This window comes from Oryzias latipes, chromosome 4 (assembly GCF_002234675.1).
Source record: "Oryzias latipes chromosome 4, ASM223467v1".
Lineage (NCBI taxonomy): Eukaryota > Metazoa > Chordata > Actinopteri > Beloniformes > Adrianichthyidae > Oryzias > Oryzias latipes.
The window spans coordinates 23,564,849-23,585,424 of record NC_019862.2 but is presented as its reverse complement, the minus strand read 5'-3'; the positions used below and the strand labels follow the sequence as shown (position 1 = coordinate 23,585,424).

The window sequence follows — 20,576 nt, the reverse complement described above, 5'->3', positions numbered from 1 at the left end:
CGTATGTGAGGTTGTGGCAGTTTGGTGAGTATATATCTTTCACACTGTTTCACCCACCGCTCGACATTTTCATACATCCCAACCCAGAAACACCTCTGTTTCAAAAGGTTCTGCGTGCGCTCTATTCCTTGATGACCCATCTGATTATGCACACTTTCAAGTACTGAGTCTTTCAAACATTCGGGCAAAAGAAGTTGTTGACACTCAAGTTTGTGATCATCCTCAATAACACGATATAACAATCCATCTACATCTATAATTCTTGACCACTGTCTGAGCAGGGAGATGACGGGTTTAGCTAAACTCCTCCTTTGCTGATAAGTGGGTTTTGTCTTCTGATCCCAAAACTGACAAAAGGACTTAATGGTTGGGTCTGTTTGTTGAAACTGCCTCAACTCCTCTTTTGAGTAACCTGGCAGAGTTGGCGTGTTACCTTGAAGATCTTTGTTCTCAACAACCTGCTCAGCAGCTGTAGCCCGCATCTCTCTAACCTGACAGCACTTGATACCTTCACACACTAAATCTGGGTCAAGGGATGTGCCTCTCTGAATCATGTTGCAAATGGATATACATCCATCAAACTCCTCGTCACCATTTGTTTCCGGCTCCCCTGCTAACGGCTGCCTAGACAGTGCATCTGCTGCTGCGTTACATCTCCCAGGGCGATAACGAACGTCAAAGTCAAACGGGGCCAACTGTGCTATCCAGCGCTGTTCAACGGCGCCCAACCTTGCTGAGTCGAGATGACACAGGGGATTATTGTCTGTCATCACAGTAAATTTGGCCCCCAAAAGATAACCTCTGAACTTTTCAGATACAGCCCACTTTAAAGCGAGAAGCTCAAGCTTCATGCTGCTGTAATTCCGATCATTCTTCTCTGCACCTCTCAGTCTCCTACTGGCATATGCTATAACATGCTTCTCCCCATCTTGAATCTGATAGAGGACTGCTCCTAGTCCTAAACTGCTGGCGTCTGTCTCCAAGATAAATGGGAGGGAAAAGTTAGCATACCCAAGTAGAGGGGCACTGGTCAGTCTCTCTTTAAGCTCCTCAAAGGAATCTTGACATTCTGCAGTCCAAACACTTTTAAACAGATTTTTCGACCTAGACATGTTACTCTGATTCAGGCAGGTATTGACCGCATCATGTAAGGGACCTGCCAGTTGCGAAAAACCCTGCAAAAACCGGCGGTAGTAACTGCAAAAGCCCAAAAATGATCTCAACTCTTTAACGGAAGCTGGAACTGGCCATTGCTTAACCGCCGCCACCTTATCTGGATCTGTGCCTATTCCATCAGCGGAAATCTGGTGGCCCAGAAACCGCACGCTTGATTGGAGGAAATTACATTTTTCCACCTTCACCTTTAATCCTGTTTCCCTGAGCCTCTGAAACACAGTCTGTAACCGAGTCAAATGCCCATCGAACGTTGGTGAGTAGACCAAAATGTCATCCAAGTACACAAGCAGGATCTGGAACACTAAGTCACTCATAGTAGCCTGCATGAGTCGTTGAAAAGTTGCTGGCCCATTGCAGACTCCAAAAGGCAGTCTAGTGTACTCAAATAGCCCAAAAGGTGTTATAAAGGCTGTTTTGTGCCTGTCATTCTCATGTACTGCAACCTGATGATAGCCACTAGCGAGATCGATGGTTGAGAAAAATTTTGCCCCGTGCAAAGCATCAAAGCACTCATCGATCCGAGGCAATGGAAAGGCATCGCGTCGGGTTTTGGCATTGAGGCGTCTGTAATCCACACACAGTCTCAAGCTGTTGTCTGCTTTTCGCACTAGTACAATCGGGGACGCATAAGCACTGGTACTTTCTTGGATTACCCCCTTCCTTAAAAGTTGTGCAATATGATCTTTGACCTCCTTGTACTGAGTGGGTGGTACCCGCCTGTAGGGCTGAGTAACTGGGACATCATCGGTTAAGTGAATTTCATGTTGTATCCTGTCAGCATAGCCAAGGTCCTCATCACTCAACGCGAACACATCAGTGTACTGAGAAATAAGTTTTGCCAGCCTGGTCTGCTGTTCCGTGGTGCCACCAATTTTCAGGTGATCCAATAACAGATGTGGTGCATCTTCCGAAACACTAGCCTCTTTCTGTTCTATCGTTACTTCCTCATGATCTGCAGAGATGCGATTGAAAGACACCTCAGCTGCTGGTTCAACACACTCCACTTTGGAAAGGATCCCCAGTCTAGTTTTCGGTGATAACCATAAGTCCTCTTCAGAGAGGTTCACCACTTGTACAGGAAACACACGTTTAGCAACGTCCACCAAGGTAGGGATCACAATCAGGCCACTGGGCATGGGTGTGTTCGTTGGCTCAAGCAACAGCAGCCCATGAGAGTGTTTTGTGCCCCTTTTAGCATACACGGTGGCTACCGAAGCTGCTGGCACATGGGTGGCATTTTTACTTGCCACCCTAGCTGCAGAAACTTTTTCTGCCCCATCATCCATTTGCAACTTTTGCAGCGTTTCTTTCCAAGCTGAATCTAACTGGCCTCCAAGTGTGGAGTCCAAACTGGCAATAGACAACTCTTTGCATCTCTTTATCACATTCATCCCTATAAGCAGTGGAGGATTATTTTTATCCGGCTGCTGGGTTTCATTTGTCATTGTGCTGACCCTATCTGAAACTAAACCGCTGTTCTGCATCCTCACCTGCTGCTTATCAGGATCCCTCACTACCAAAAATCCACACTCTGTAACAGTTAATCCCATAGTCTTCACATCTAACTCCACGTAACCTATGTAAGGAATAGGCAGTGAATTAGCAGCTGTTAGTTTAAGCCACTTGGCTGTGGGAATTATATCCTCATCCTCACCAAGCAGGTGCTGACGAAAAAATGACTCAGAAAGGGTGCTGACCTGACTTCCACTATCTAATATACATCTAGTCTTGACTCCACCCACCTCAACTTCAACTTCGGGACATGAGCCCACAGCACGTTCTAGGAATCTCTCTCGAGTAAGAATCTGAGAGCCTTTACTTCCACCTCGGATTGCCTGGCTCTTGGCAACCGAGGGTGTTAGTTTCCCTGGGCGGGTGTTTCAGAAGTGGTAGGTTGACTTCCCTTTTTGTGTGATCTGCACTCCCGAGCGATGTGTCCCACTCTGTTGCACTTAAAACAAATAGGTTTGCCATCATCCGTATACTGGAACTTTGTTTTTACTCTCTCATCTCTGTGGGAGCTTCCCCGGAAAACAACTCCTTCTCTAACCACATTAACCAACTCCCCTATAGCTTTGCCTTGTTCAGAGACCACTTTAAGAATATCATCTAATGTGGCAGTTGACCTCTCGGGTGTACTACGTGTAGGTTGGCTTCCATCGCTCCCATCATTGCCCAATATACTCCTGCTTTTTACAACTCTAGTGTTAATGGGCCTGTCCTCTGCTGACCATGAAATTGCTTCCTGGCGCACTTCGAAGAGCGAGGAATCTGGTTTGTCTCTAAGCATTCTGCGGAGCTCCCTTCTGAGTGCGGAATCTCTTATTCCTTCAACAAACTGGTCTCTGACTGCCATCTTTGCATCAAGAATTGCATCTGGTTTTTGTTTTAAAACTGAGCGAAGGATCTGTGACAGTGCGTGGGAATATTCAAAAAAATCTTCACCCTCTACCTGGTGGCGGCTGTAGAAAGTCTGTAAAAGTTGTGCTACACTGCGTTTCTCCCTGTAAGCATCTCTGAGTAAGTTGACAATTTCATCAGGTGCCTTAAACTCATCTTCTGTGCACAACTTGACCTCCTCCAGTGCTGACCCTCTAAGATGTGACATAATGAAATCCACCTGATCTTCCTCTCCCAGACCTCTAGCTCTAATAGCTCGCTGGATTTCATCTAAAAATTCATCAACAGAGCGGCCATCGACTGTTGAATCACCACTAAACGGCTGAATAGGGCGTTCCCTAGGCAAGTAAATGTATGATCGGTTTGTTCTATTACTCAGAGCGGCTATCTGAGCCATAGCCTGGTCATGCTTACAACTTAGTTCTGATAACTGCGTCTGCAGTACAGTGACAGGGTCTATTTCTGAGTCTATGTTGGAGACTGGCTCATTCTCACTGCCTTCCTGCGACATGGCTGAATGTGTTCGAGCGAAGGTCAACAGCTGGATGTCAGGTGTTACTCAGATGCAGGTCCAGATGTGTTGGTCCGATGACTCTTCCTCGTCCCAGGATGAGCTGTCGTCTACCGGGCTGCAGGAAGTTGATCTCCGGTGATGTGGTCACTCCCACGACGATCCTGCCAGGTCTCCGGTGCTGTGGTCACTCCCACGACGATCCTGCCAGGTCTCCGGTGCTGTGATCAATCCCACGACGATCCTGCCAGGTCTCCTGTGCTGTGGTCACTCCCACGACGATCCTGCCAGGTCTCCGGTGCTGTGATCAATCCCACGACAATCCTTTTAATGGTTTCCTCCTCACCAGGCACTTAAGCTGGTGCAACTATAGTTATTCTGTGTACTCTTTAAAATTATTATTTATTTTTTTTATATATTTTTTATTATATTGCAAAAACTCCTGAGTTGCTAATTTTGCAGAACCCCACTCCTGGTACCAAATTGTGTAGCCTGGCGAATTCAAGCCTGCACAGGACACAAAACTGTCTTTGGGTTCTTTATTCCAAAACAAAAATGTAACTCAGGATTTCAGATTTAAAAAAAAATGGTAATCAGGAAGATAAAAAAACAAAAACAAAATGTGGATCTATTATGCCATCTAGATGCTTCTTTTAGCCAGTCACTTTCCGATCTTCCAAAATCACGAAAGAAAACAAGTGTAAACAAAACAAAAATGGAGAAAAAGATCAAATTTAAGAAAAAGAGTACACAAGAATAACTACAGCAGGTGCTCTGTGGCCCGAACTGTAACAGGAATGACGGCAAAGTTGATCACCAGTCACAACATTGGCTCCGTCGAGCACTGCTGTAAAACACACGTAAAATGCAGCGACAATTGTACAAATCAAATTACTAATTTCATCAAATTTCTTAAAACAGAATACTTTTACAACAATTACAGTAAACACAACTTCTTTTTTTACCTTTTTATGTTTGTTTACCCTCTTAACGACTCTTCACGCCAGGTTTCAAGCGCCTTTAATCCGCAGATCAAAACAACCGTCAAACAACTGTCAAATAACGGTCCCCAGAACACACCACCTCCTCACTTAACTGTTCACCGAAAACCCAGGAAGTGCCCTCTAGTGGCACAACCCTGTACCTACACCTTCTCCACCTGGCTACACATATATAAATATATATGTATATATAGGGGGGAGGGGGTGCATGTGTGTAAATAGCATACATATGTAAACTAAATGACAGTGCTAAAACATTGCTTTTACTTTAAAAGTAAGTCCTTCTTGCTGTTACTGCCATGTATGTAAAAAAGCGGCACACCGTTTTTGAGAGAGGGCTCACTTGACAGCCGTTCGGCGAGAGAGGGCTGGCTTGACACCAGTGAAAGGACAGTGTTGGATTTGGACTTGGAAAAGCTTTATTCCAAGCGATCTAAACAAAAATTTGATACATTAACTCCAAAGCATACAGAAGCTGACAGAATGAGGCTATTTCTCATAAGGCACTTTCCCGCTTGCAGTTAGTCCAGAACTCTGCTGCACGACTTTTAACAGGAACCAAAAATTATGAACACATCACTCCTATTCTTGCGTCGTTGCACTGGCTTCCTGTTAATTTTAGAATTAATTTTAAAATTGTATTGTTTGTTTTTAAAGCTCTACATGGACTGGCTCCAAAATACATCTCTGACCTCATTCAGATTTATAAACCAGCTCGTGCTCTGAGGTCAGACGGCCAGCTCCAGCTTGTGGAGCCCATGACAAGGCTCAAAACTAGGGGAGACAGAGCGTTCTCTGTTGTTGGCCCTAAGCTGTGGAACGCTCTGCCATTTCATGTCAGAACAGCGCCCTCTGTGGAGTGCTTTAAATCCCGTCTTAAAACACATTTTTACTCTCTAGCTTTTAACACCGCATGTATGGAAGCGATTCTGTAGCATAAATAAAAAGCAAAGTCAAAACCAGAAATGCTTTTTCATTTTCAAAATGAAGCTGCATTTTTTGACTCAAAAATAAAATGAAAAACCAATCCACCAAAATGCTTTTTCATTTCCTTCCTCAACGCTGCTTATTCTGTGACTTAATTAAAATTAAAATTAAAATGGTATTTGACATTTCCTTTTCAAGACGTTCTCTGGTAAATGTGTAGCATAATTCTTTTAGAAATGTCTAATTTGACATTTAAAATGGATTAATAGAAATGCTTTTTCACTTTCAAAATGAAGCTGCATTTTTTGACTCAAAATTCAAATGAAAAAGCAATACTTCAAAATGCTTTTTTCATTTCCTTCCTTAAAACATCTTTTTCTGTCACTTAATTAAAATGATAAAGAAAATGGTATTCAACATTTCATTTTCAAAAAGGTCCCTGGTAAATGTGTAGCATAATTAATTTAGAAATGTCTAATTTGAAAATTAAAATGGATTAACAGAAATGCTTTTTAATTTTCAAAATGTAGATGCATCAAATGCCTCAAAATTAAAATGAAAAAGCAAGATTTTCAAAATGCTTTTTCATTTTATACTCAAAACCGCTTATTTTGTGTCATAATTCAAACGAAAATACAAAGAGGGGATTGCATTTGCATTTTCACATCCACCCTGGGAAACTTATTCAATATTCATTTAGGAAAAGCATTTCCAGAGGGGAGGCGGGGCGATGACGTCACTGCTTTCTCCGTGTGTCCGGCCGCTCACAGACACAGACACAGACACACGCACTAGGAGCAGACTGTGTTAGCGGCAGAGAAAACGGCTTTGTGGTGGTTGTGAACCTCTGATGACTTTACACAGCTTCTCAGAACTACATAGCAGCATGTCCGCCTTCTGCGGTCCTCCTCGTGACACACCGCGGACAAGTTTTTTTCTTCGGACCGCCAGCTGCCTTCACATGGTGGAGTGCGAAGCTCCCGATGTTCGCTGAAGGCGGAAATGCTGTTATGATCTGAGAAACCGTCTTGTAAATTTGTGGTTCCAGTGGTGTCCAGAACAAAATAAAGACTGGTGTAAGCTGGCGGTCCGAAGAACAAAAGCTTGTCCGCGGTGCGTCAGGAGGAGGCCCGCAGAAGGCAGACATGCTGCTATGTAGTCCTGAAAAGCTGTGTACAATCATCAGAAGTTCACAACCATCACAAAACCCTCTTCTCTGCGGCTAACAGAAAGCTCCACTTCTCCTCGTGCGTGTGTCTGTGTCTGTCAGCGGCCGGACATTCGGAGAAAGCAGTGACGTCATTGCCCCGCCTCCCCTCTGGAAATGCTTTTCCTAAATGAATATTGAATAAGTTTCCCAGGGTGGATGTGAAAATGCAAATGCAATCCCCTCTTTGTATTTACGTTTTAATTATGACACAGAATAAGCGGTTTTGAGTATAAAATGAAAAAGCATTTTGAAAATCTTGCTTTTTCATTTTAATTTTGAGGCATTTGATGCATCTACATTTTGAAAATTAAAAAGCATTTCTATTAATCCATTTTAATTGTCAAATTAGACATTTCTAAATGAATTATGCTACACATTTACCAGAAACCTTTTTGAAAATGAAATGTTGAATACCATTTTCTTTATCATTTTAATTAAGTGACAGAAAAAGCTGTGTTAAGGAAGGAAATGAAAAAGCATTTTGAAGTATTGCTTTTCCTTTTTAATTTTGAGTCAAAAAATGCAGCTTCATTTTGAAAATGAAAAATCATTTCTGGTTTTGACTTTGCTTTTTATTTATGCTACAGAATCGCTTCCATACACATTAGTTGTGTGGTCCTCTGTGTTTTTACTGTATTTTTATCTATATTTATCTGTGTTTTTATCTTGTTTTTACCTTGTCTTTATTTTTATTTTATTTTTTATCCATTTTACTGGTGTACTTTGTTTTTAATTTGTTTGGCAATCTTTTGTCTGGTTTTTGGTCACTGTACAGCATTTTGGAAACTGCCAGTTTGAGAAATGTGCAATATAAATAAAGCGGATTGGATTGGATATTTAGTGATAAGTTTGTCAAAAAGAGTTTACCGTAATTATTTGTTTGAAATGGAATGGGAGGAAGTGAATTTTCTTAACCCTATTCCTGTTTTTTTTTTTTTTTTTTTACTCATTCTGTTCAACAACTGAGCGAACAGATGAGAACTGAAGGCCTTTTGTGTTGGACAGGTTTTACTATTACACAAAGAGGTTATGTATCTTCGGATAACCTGGGTGTCTATTTGCATTAACCCCTTTTTTATATATTTGTTACATTTTATCTTTTAAATATATATTTTCTTTTTTTTAAAGTATTTTAACCATTCCTGTTTTGCTTTACTTTACTTTTTAATTTTTATGTTCTTTAAATGATCATTACTTGATATGAGGAATGAAAACAACTTTATTCAATTGGCAACTTTTTTTAATATAAAACTTTATTGTTAAAAGCATATAGAACAAATTTGCATGAAAAGAACATTAGTCATAGACTGAGAATGCATGGGATGGTAAAAGCATGAGAAAGAAATATTACAAAACAGATTACTATACACTAAAAATGTTCAAAAACAGTCATTTTTCATAACTACGTATGGCCTTTTATGTTTAAGATATTAGAACTAGTGTGTAACCTTCCTATGGTGTTAGGGTCCCTACGGACCCGTTTTGAATTTTAGCATGCATGAAAGTACTTCATACATTTGTTTTTTGCGTTGAAACTTTTTGACTTTGTCAGGGACTTCCATTAAAACAAAATAAAACCTTTTTTTTTTTTTTTACTAAATTATAAAGTGCGCCGGTGAAAAAAATGACTTTTGTGGTGTTCGGGTCATTTTTGACCCGGTTAAAATTTTCGATTATAAAACAATAAAAAATGACAAAAAATTAAATCATAAACACACAATCAACCAACAGCCTCTTACTCCAACCACTTGAGCTTCATTTAGGGGCTTTTCTCCTTAGCTTTTTGCATGAACAAACAATGGGAGACATGTCCAGGGTTGTCAAGCCATTTGAGTGCAGAGGTGGTGACTTGCAGAGTACACATCACCAACGGACAGGATGCAAAAATGAGGAGAAGGTTCAATGTAAATGAAGTTTTGGATCACATCTTTGCTGCAAATGAGGCAGAGGACACACAAGATTTTAGCGATGGAGATGAGCAGGCCTCTGAGAACGAAGATGATGTGGAGTACCAATTGGAAGAAACAGACACAACTGATCAGTCTGAAGAGGAGGTCACTGGTGCTGAAGCTGCTCCTGCTGAATCATTCCAATCCAAAGGTGGCAACATCCATTGGAGCACAGTTCATACTGTCCAAAAAAATGACGGAGTGGGATACTGATGTCCACTCTTCACAAACATGCTGCTGTCATCAAGAAGTGACAAAAAGCCCATAATCATCCTGGACTACAACAAAAACAAAAGAGGAGTGGATAATCTGAACAAGCTGACTGCCACCTACACTTGCCAGCGAATGACCAGGAGATGGCCAATGGTTGTGTTTTACAACATCTTCAATGTGTCTGCATACAATGCATTTGTGTTTCACCAAGGGTGGAATTCAACCCAAAACACCAAGCGGAGAATGTTTCTTGAGGAGCTCGGGAATTCCCTTGTCAAGCCGCACATTGAGCAATGGGAACGGGTGCCCCGAGACCCAGCTGCTGCAGACTTGGTCAGACAGCTGCAGGGGTCACCAAGCCCGCCATCCACAGCAACAAGAAGAGCATCAGCATCACCTTCCCCCTCAGAAGCCAGCCCTGCCTCAAGCACTCCATCCACAGCCACAGCCACAATGCCAGTGAGACCACCTCACTCAAAAAGAAAGAGGTGTCAGGTTTGCCCTAGCAATATGGACAGAAAAACCTACATAGTGTGCTTCACCTACAACAAATATATCTGCAAAGAACACACTAAAAGTGAAACTTTTTGCAACACATGCATCTAAACACACACAGGCATGTTCTTTGCACAGAGTATTTATAGAACAAGTACTTGATTTCATTTGGTGTGATTTTCTCGATTGGTTGTTGTTTATTTGACTTGGCAAATCTTTTTTTTATTGTAATTTTTTAATATTTATGAATGTTCTGTTTTTCATATTGTTAAATATTGTATTGAAGTTCTATTGTGTGGAAGAAAAAGACTTGTTTTTGCCCTTTTCTTGAAGTAAATATATACGGGTCAAAAATGACCCGAAACACCATAGATGTTACTATATTTGATAGTATTAAAATTAATTTTTTTTTGTTGTTGAACATTTAAGAAATGTGTTTTAATATCTCTCAGTTACACTCAGGTAACAGAACTACTGATTATTTTGTTGCCTTCTTCTCTTAAGGTTCATTTGACCACTTTTTAGACATTGAAAACGAGGGGTATGCTGTTAAAAACAAAGGCCCAGAGGACAACAAAAAACATTAAAACCAATCTTTTCATGGAAAAGGGATCCCAAACAGCTAAAGAAGAGTTAAGAAAAACATTGGATGATAAAAGATTGTTTTTTAGGGTATTTTATGACTGATTCAATACACGGGTCCAAAATGACCCGCCAACACCACAGATGGCAGTAGAAAGCTAACACCAGAGGAAGGGTAAATAAGATTCTTTTTCTTTAATTATTACAGGGAAAAATAGTTGCGATGAAGAAAATAATAATTGGTGTATACGAAACTTACCAAATATTATAATTAGATTAATTGCCAATTTTATGTTTAATTTTGTGTTCTTTTCGTGTAGGCCAAATATGATATACATTCAAATTTCATCTGAATTGTGAGTCACATTTGTGATTTATAAAACATGTACACATTTTTTTGTAATATTACAATTCCAAAACAGGTGACTGATTGTTTCTGGGTGTTGTTTACAGAGAGTACGGTTGGGGTCAATCGTCTTATATCTTAGCATGTATTGATTAGTGGGATACATTCCAAGTAAAAGTTTGTAGGAGACATCTCTCATCTTGTTATTGATTAATAATTTCTGATGCAGGGTCCAAATATTTTTCCAGGGCAAGTCAGGAATAAATTTTCTCCAATAGAAGACAGCAGAAGGAACAGAAATGACATTTTGCTGAAACAAGGCACGTATGAACTTTATTCTATCCTGGCCTCACACGTTTCACCCTTACCACGTCATTAGATCACTGGCGCACCCTCTCCCTCCCCTCTCCAAGAAGCTCTGGGTGGAACAGAGAACATTGAGTGGACTACACTGTGCTACGGAGTTTACAGCCACAGCAACCATCAGATCTGTCTTATGCCAAAATGGAATTAGTAAATGCACAATCTTTTTCAAATAAAACTCCTTTAAATATGATCATATTTTGATCATGGATGAGGAGAGTTACAGCTACATGGAGAAAGCCTGCAGTTCTGGACATGGGGGTGGTTTAGCCGTTAGTAATCGGGCTGATCTAACTACTTTCTCCACTACCATGCCTGACTTTGCCTCCGTTGAATGCTTAGCCTTTAAATGGAAGCCCCCATATTCCATAACAATGCTTCTATATTGGCCACCCAAACCAAATTCACCATTTCTTCCTGAAATAGAGATTTAAATTATTACCAGATTCATTCCTCCTCAATATCCCAGTTCACATTCAACAGTCAGGTCATCACTGTTTCCTCCTCAAGGATCTACATAAGACCTCATTCCACCACCTACGAAACATCTCCAAACTCTGGCCCCTTCTACCATTTTCTGACGCAGAAACACTTGTCCATGCCTTTATCTCCTCAAGGTTGGACTACTGCAACTGCCTTTTTTGAGGGATTCCCAACAATAATATAAAAACAATTCAATACATCCAAATCAGTGCAGCCAGAATCCTAAAAGGAGTCAGGAAAGATCAGCACATCACCTATTTATCCCAGATTGAATATAAACTTCTAATTGTCACTTACAAACACGTGGCCGGTCAGACACCACCATACCTTCAGGAACTCCTCACCCCAGAAAACATTCCTGTTCCCTGCGTTCATCAGGCAGTTTCCTTCTTCAGGTACCCCCCACTAGGATCTGTACGATGGGAGACGGAGCATTTTGTTTTGTTCGACCAAGGCTTTGGAACTCCCTTCCTGTTCATTTCAGAACATCACAGACCCTGGAGTCTTTTAAAGCTGTTTTAAAGACATTTCTACGTTAAAATGCCTATCATTGCTGATGGTTTTATTATTGAGCCTATTTAGTGCTACTTTTATAGTTTAAGTAAGTTTTGTATTACTATGTGCTAATTTCCATTAAGTTTTCATTTTTTACATATCTTGTAGCACTTTGAGGTTATGTTTGATGATAGGTGTATTATAAATAAAATCTATTATTATTATTATTCAGGATGGTCGTGTGATTAGTGCTCACTTGGGAAACCCATAAGTTATGATGTCAAGACCAGCCTAAATGGGGAATAAAAAAAATCTAGTGATAGTAAAATAGTATATTAACTAATAATATTAATCTGTGTATTCAGATTTTGTATCAAATCTTAATGATCACAGCAGGACGATTCATAATTTACTGTTTCTGGCAGTGGGCACAGGGGGCGGGGCTAGAACCTCTAATGAACTACTGCTGCTCTGCTGAAACTGCCCTAAAGAACAATAGTTTTTTTTTTTTCCGGCTATAAAACATAATAAAAAATAACACTGGAATGATTGAAAATAAATCAAAAGATGATTGGAGTAGGATTTCAAAACAATTCATTTTCTTGAGTAGCCTGTAAGAAAAAAATCAAATCCACACACCGCCTATATAAGAGTTTAATAAATTCAAATGACCAGAATAAAGTTTTGTTGGTTAAATGTTTATTAAGGATTCAATCATGTGAGTTGAAGAGTTATTCTACAGGATCAATACACTAAACAATCAAATCAGTCTTTATATAGCACTTTCATTTAGAACATAACACAAAGTGCTTTACACCAGAACACACATAAAACAAGCACAACAAAATAAAAAGAAAGTCCCCGACCCCCACAGAACCCCTAATCCCATTCAAGCCTCCCACCCCCTTAAATGATGGAGATAAACATTTGGGAAAGAGGCTGAGCACGGAAAACATTTGTTGGTGTAAATGTTAATATTTGGAACGTCCCTGTCTGTGATGCTGGATAGACAGCCAGATGCAGCATCACAGGCAGAGAACCAGCATCACCACAGTAAGGTGGAGATGCAGGTCCCCATATAGAGCTGCAGCTGATGAACAGCAGCCGACCCAAAGGGGGAGGATCCAACTGAGGAAGCTCTGGAAATAAAAAAATTAAAATAAAAGTGAAAATATAAAAAGGAGGGGAAGGTTCTTAATGTTTTTTGTGAAAACCAGCCAGCAGAGAGTTACAATAATCAATAAAAGCATGCATTAGTATCTCCATATTGACCCTAGCCAGATTTCTAAGAGGAAAAAAAACAGTTTTAATCACCTGCTTGATATGTGGGATAAAAGTTAACTTGCTATTAAGAAAAAGTAATGCAAAACGTCAGCCAAGTTACAAGAATTTCACATTAGTCAACTTTAAATTCCTGTTTTATACATCTTCAATGTGATACATTTCTACATCTCAACCAACGGCAACTACAATAATAGAAATACCTATAATCCCCCACATAAATGAAAAGGTAAAGCATCTTCAGAGGTTTAGATATGAACCATATGTTGGCAAAACCTCATTCAGAATTGTCTTCTGGTAGGTTTTCCAGAAACGTCCTGATTTCTGTGCACATCCTGCTCCTTCCTCTCTTGCATATTTTCTGGAGGATTTTGACGCTTAGTTTCCCATAAAATGTACTGTTTTGAATCTTTGCTGACTTCATGTGATACCGAATGGACTCATTACTGTCCTGACGGTCGAAGTGGAGGTATCTGGCGTAGTTGTAGTATAGCAGCTGCTTGTCATCAGAATCCAGGTCTCTCCTTGCAAGCAGGTCTTGGAACATCTGGTATGCTATCTCACGGCCCTGACTCGACTTTGCCTGAACACATGCCAGGTCAATCTTCTTCACAAATGATGAGTCTGGGTAAAGATCAATGACCTCATCATGCAGCTTTATGGCTCTCTCAATCGTACGTTGGTCTGCTTGATCAGCTGTGAACCTGAGGACTTTCCATTTGTAGCAGAGAGAGGCGCATCTCTTCAGGTAGCGCTCATCAGGATGCCGCTCCAAGGCCTCCTCTGTCAGAACGATGGCCTTATCCAGCGAGCCCAGCTCCCTGTACAGCCTCAGGAGGGGTTTCAGGCCACTGTAGCTGCTGACAGGCTGCAGAAGGATCTTTTGACCCAGCGTCTCCGCCTCATCTTTCACTGATTCTCCTTTATTGCTTCTTTCCTTAAGCTCCACAGCAGCCACGTACAGATTCTCTGGATCCTGCTCTCGGGCTGTTCTAATTTCCTGCATTAGGTCATCACTCAGGCCTGTGTCACTGTGCTTAGCAGCACTAGCCAGTACAATCACACGGCTGGACTGCCACTGCACCATGTCTGGCTGCATCTTGAAGGATCTCTGAAAGTAATCTGCAGCTAGCAGCTGATTATCTTTACCAAACTTCATCAGAGTCCAGGCTTTTTCAGCGTAGATCTCTGGGTGGAGCTCATCCTGGGATGGAGATGAGAATTTACTTTTGAGAGCTTCAACCTTTGACAAGTAATCTTGACTCTTTGCCTCTTCTCCAAGATGATGGTGCAGCCAGGCTAGATTTCCATAGTTCACCATCAGCCAGGGACCCTCATCTTCCTTCCTCAGCCGTTGTAAGGTTTCTGTGGCCTTTCTGAAGTACTGATGGCCGTCTTTGCTAGAGCCCAGCTCATAGAGGACAAACCCCCACAAGTTGTAAATGGAACCCAACCAAAAATTTCCCTCATCTGTCCCAATGTCCTCAAGCCGGACCCTCATGCGCAACAGCTGTGATCTGGTGGTTTCCTTGACCCAGGTGAAGTGACACTCCAGGGCCTCCAGTTTGGACAGAGTCTGAGAAGAACTGATGGACAAGAACAGACACCAATAAGACAAAGAGAACCAGGGGTCGGCAACCCAAAATGTTGAAAGAGCCAAATTGGACGAAAAAAACAAAAACAAACATGTCTTGAGCCGCAAAACATTAAAAGCCCTATAATGAAGGTAACACATGCAATATGTATCTATATTAGCGTGCTGTCAAAATGACTAAGTTGCTACAAATACATAATGAGAATTAACGATTAAGTGTTTATTTGTGCATTCTGCGGAGAACGACGCGTCACGTGACTGCTCTGTTGTGCAAGTTTAACTTCATCACATATCAATGAATTATGTTTCATTGCTTTGATAAAATTAAAGAAATGTAATAAAGAAATCCAATTTTTGATGTCATTTTTACTTTGAGGATTCGAATACAAAACAATTAAATGGAACGTGCATGCCCCATGACAGTCAGCTGCGCTGGAATGACAGAACAGCTTCAAGCATTTGCGGCACCTGCAGACTTTCATTCAGCTCGTTTAGGTGGCCTGTCAGTCATATCCACCAATAAGTGCAGCTTTTCGAGCCACTCAGTGTCTTCCAGTTGCGGGTAGTTCAGGTCTTTGCTTTTCAGGAATGTTTTCACGTGTTCTAAACAGACGACAAAGTGACGCAAAACGTCACCCCTGGACAGCCATCGGTCTTTGTTGTGTAACAGGAGATCAGAATATTCGTTTTCAACTTCATCAAGCAATGCACGGAACTGACGGCGGTTCATTTACATCAGCCACCTGTTTAGCGGTCTGCTGAAAGTAATACAAAAAAAGCCCTGCTGGTAGAAACGTGAGTGGTAAACTATGACGCTAATCCCAGTTGACAGAAATGTTGATGTTCAATATTGTAATGACCCAGCCAGATGTCACCCAACCGGGGTAGCAACAGTCAAACAGCTTATCAAGAGACTTCTTTGGAGAACTGTCCGTGTCTCATACACCACATAACCCGGAACAATCTCAGAAACAGATTAACAGCCGGAGAAACAACATTTCATTATCAAGAGCAAGTCCATTTATTGAAGCACGCACCAACAGCCCAAACAGCATGGACCTCAGTTCAGTTCACAACACTCTTACTCAAGGTTTTACCCCAAAACTCCCACTTCCCATGAGCCTTATATGAGGTTCCGTTTGTGCCAAAAATCTGTTTTTGTGTCCACTGTCTATGTCTTTGGTCCATTGTCTATGTCTACTGACCGAGTTCATTGAACATTGGTTCATGCGTTATGTGTAAAACTTTGCATTTGTCTTTGTTATGCACCCTGTCGTCTCCTTAGCAACCGTTGCTACTGTCGTTAGCTACGAAGTTTGCTACTATCGTTAGCTACAACGTTTCCCCGTGTCTTGTCGTTAGATCATAGATCTTGTTGTTTTTCAAATTTTGCCAATGTCGTCAGAAAAATCCTTTGTACGGCCAGTAAATTGTTTCCTGTACTACCACGGAATGAAAAAAGAAATGTTTATTAAAGCCGGTCTAGAGTCTAGCTTCAATTAAATCTGGAGATGAAACTACTATTTAAGTCTTTTAAAAAATAGCTGATCTTTATCAAACATGCTGTCACAAATCGGGTGGTTAAAAGAGGAGCAGACGGCCCAAAATCTTTGAGTGGATTTTGATCTTTTCTTTTCAATCTGTTATGTATTTTTATTTGACAATGAGGTGGACCACTATAATGCTCTTTTGGGCGCCTCTGCTCCTCGTTTATCCATCAGATTTGTAACAACATATTGAATAAAGATCAGTTACTTTTCAAAAGACTTTTAAATAATAGTTTCATCACAAGATTGAATTGAAGCCATATTCTAAATAACTTAAAACTAAATAACTTTACACGGGAACGCGAAACCGTTGTTCGCATGCACCCCCCCCCCCCCTTTCTGGCAGTGCGCGTTTGCAGGATTATCAATAAAGTTTTTTTTAAAACATGTTTCGTTCCGTGATAATACAGGAAACAATTTACCGACCGTACAAAGGACTTCTCTGACAACTTTTGAAAAAATTTGAAATACAACAAGATCTAAGGACACGACATGGTGAGACAACGTAGCAAACGACACTAGCAACGGTTGCTAAGGATTTTCCTGACGACACGTGAAACGACGTAGCAAACGACACTAGCAAGTGTTGCTAAGGACTTTCCTGACGCCGTAGTTAGACATGGGATAAGGACAAAGACAAATGCAAAGTTTAAGCATGGAGCAAGCATATACATCACAAAGTAAATACAAAGTAATAATCAAAGAATCAGGCCATGCAGAAGATATTGCTTAGTAGTAAATAGACATGAACCAATGTAAACTGAACTTTTTCAATAAACAGACAATGAGCCCGAAGCATAGACAATGGACCAAAGACATAACAGTGGACGCAAAAAAACACATTTTGATATTTTTGGCACAAATGGAACCTTATAGTATTGATATTTTTGGCACAAATGGAACCTCATAGCCTTAGGGGCTGTAGTGGGGGTCATGTGCATTTTAGGTCAGTTAGCAGCAGAGGATTGTGGGACTCGGTTTCCTGATCTAATTAGGGCTCAGCATGAGCGTTTCTGTTTGCCCACGTTTCTTTTCATATGGCAGTTTTGTTGTTCCACCTAAGTTTATTCTTCCTGTTATGTTTGTTTCTTACAGTTGTACCATGAGTGTGGAATGGGGAGAGGTTGATGACTGCTCTTCAATGTTCAGTGTGTTGCGTGTTCAAAAAAACAAATGAGACTTGTAATGTCGTAAAGGTTATAACGCGATTAGCTTCCCTCACTTGTCCCACCTCTGTAAGACTGTATGGAATCGTACGATTCCAGGGACACTAACTGTTTCCAGTCGACTGGAAACACCCAGTTGACTGACAGTTCAACTTGCTGACAGCTTGGTGCACATCTTCTAGCTGCAAGTGACGTACCTGCCGGGCGTCACAATTTTTATTCTATAAGCTCTGGCAGCATTGGAAAACGTCAAGAATATTTGTGTCTTGTTTTCCCTTTTACAGAAAACACATTAAAAAAAAAATACAATTCTCTCCCCCATCTTTTAACATTTTCAAACATTTTTGAAAATGCTCCAGGGAGCCACTAGGGCAGCGCTAAAGAGCCGCATGTGGCTCCGGAGCAGCGGGTTGCCGACGCCTGAAGAGAACTGTTCAGACACCTTCATAGAAACAGAAACGATAACTTTGAGAACGTTTTGTATTTTGACTGATGCGTTATCACAATCTTCCACACCTGTCATAGCATTCCCTTTGACGCTCCTTTGTCACATACTGTACTGTGGAAACAAGAGTTTGTTTTTTACACCTGTGTTAACATATGATAATAACGCCCTAATACCAGATTTCATTTCAGTCTTATTTTGAAATTGAATCGTTGAATTCAATGAGGGCTCAAGTCCAAGAGGTTTGTTTTTCCAGGAAATGATTTTAATTGCATAGCTTAAAGGGAGGCTACACCAAATGAGTAATAGTTTACCCAGATTTATCACCAGTTCATAACTTACAAATGCTATAATATGAAGCACTTCACTTTTTATAATTTCAAAGGACTAGCACACAAAGTCTCTGGACTTTCAGTCTTTGGGCCCTTCTTGAATTAAACAGAAGTAACATATGGAAAGAATTGACAAACCATATATTTATCATCTTCATGAATCTTTATTTTTCAGATTGTCACATTCTTAACACTTCTTAGGATCAGTTTATATCCAAACCCTTTTTCTGCTACATGACAACTGCAAGTCAGATTTGTTTTCCTCCTAAAATGGAACAGGTTATCAAAAAGGAACACCTAATCTTCAAAGTCAGACTCATCCTTGCCCCTAGTCTGACGAACTCTTAAGTTTCTTGTTCATTACATTTTCTTAAAGGCCTAATCTCCTCATCACTTGAATTAAACTCCTGCTGCATGGGCGCTGCGATATTGGATAACTAGTGCTGCCATCTATGGGATAAAGCTAAACCCATGCAAGAGAGGCCCAAGTCCAGGAATTTGGCCCATCTTGCACTCAATACATTTTAAATGCCAGGCATGGTCAATAAATTACAACGGACTTGGGACTTTTTTGCACATAATCAGATAGCTTTTCTCTAGAAGACCATAAAACATTTAATAACTCTATTTTGAAAAAATGTGGACTTGGGCCCCTTTTGAATTCACCGATTCAATTTCACATCAGTCTGAAACTTATTTCATGACATTACCAGATGGCATACTAGAAGTGAAAGGGTAAATAACTATGTGGAAACTATAGGAGGTTTTTTTTAACACAAATGTCAACATTATAGTAAGTACTCTTCAATACATGATTTTGATTAAGTCTTATTTTGAAATTCCACGTGAAACATATAAATATATATACGGGAGTGGGTGCGTGTGTGTGTGTGTATATATATATATATATATATATATATATATATATATATATATATATATATTGAATTACAGTTCATACACTTTGCTTTTAATTAAAAAAGAAGTCCTTTTGTTGTTACCGCAATGTATGGATTCTGATTTTAAGAGAGAGCTCACTTGACAGCCGTTTGCCAAGAGAGGGCTGGCTGGACACAGTCCACGTAAATACGTGCAAATACCATCATCAGCCTTAAAATAAAAACTAAAATGAAATAAAATAACAGATAATAAAAAAGTCGCGTACCTCATGACGATCTCCCTGTGTTCTGTAGTTATGAACTCTTCTTCCTACCTCACCACTCTTATCTGTGGCGCAGCTCCTCGGTTTCTGCACCTTTTTATAGTGTCAATTTATAGAGTAAAAAAACTGCATAAGTATAATTTAAAAAAACTGGAAGGCTTGAAAATAGATCAAAAGATGATTGGAGTGGGACTTCAAAACAATTCTTTTTTTCTATAGAATCTATGGTTTTATTTCAGAAAATTGTTTTTGATTTCACTCCATGGAAGAAGTTAATTAAAAACAATTAGGTTAATGAATTTGCTAACTTCTGTATTTCTCTCTCAATAACATGTCCAATGTACTTGAAAAAGTACATTTATTAAAAACAAAAAAAATAATTGTTTAATTTATACTTTTGTTCCAATGTGACTTGAATTTCCCCACCTTTTGTCTCATCATTACTTTAAAAAATATTGATCTTGTTTAGGTGACCATAAAAAACAACAATAAATAGAAAAACTGTTTTTTGCATGCATGCATTTACACTTTATTTTTTAAACGTATGTTTTCATCTTCATAAACTGTTTTAGGTCTATAAATAAGCTTCACTTCTTTTGCAGCTTTTCGTTTGTTTACAAAGGTTTCCATATTTACTCATTCTGAGTCCATCAGTTGTAATGATATTGAGGAATATTGTTATTGATATTTCTATCAGAACACTAATATAAAAAAATAAATGAGCAAAGCAGTTGCGTATTTATAACGGTAAAGCATGTAACAGTGGATGGAATAAAGTTTTCTAAACAAATTCCTAAAATTAAGAGGTTGTATGTCGACTTATGTTCCAAGTTTTTAATTCCGGTTACCAACCAGCATTTACATAGAGGGCAGCGAAGTGATATCAAACCTTCTGGCT

The 20,576-nt window shown here is 40.0% G+C and overlaps 1 protein-coding gene and 1 long non-coding RNA gene across 2 annotated transcripts; both read right to left on the bottom strand.

Annotated features, from left to right (window-relative positions):
* Positions 1–4,501: 4,501 nt before the first annotated feature.
* LOC110014941 lies at positions 4,502–5,172 on the bottom strand. Its single transcript, XR_002289969.2, has 2 exons — positions 5,053–5,172; positions 4,502–4,934 (listed from the first exon to the last, which is right to left on the bottom strand). It is a non-coding gene; the product is annotated as an uncharacterized LOC110014941 (long non-coding RNA).
* An 8,215-nt stretch (positions 5,173–13,387) lies between these two features.
* LOC101163238 (interferon-induced protein with tetratricopeptide repeats 1-like) lies at positions 13,388–19,721 on the bottom strand. Its single transcript, XM_023954418.1, has 2 exons — positions 19,682–19,721; positions 13,388–15,018 (listed from the first exon to the last, which is right to left on the bottom strand). The coding sequence occupies exons 1-2, from the start codon at positions 19,684–19,686 to the stop codon at positions 13,710–13,712; spliced, it is 1,314 nt and encodes a 437-aa protein (XP_023810186.1). The 5' UTR covers positions 19,687–19,721; the 3' UTR covers positions 13,388–13,709.
* Between the last annotated feature and the right edge of the window lie 855 nt (positions 19,722–20,576).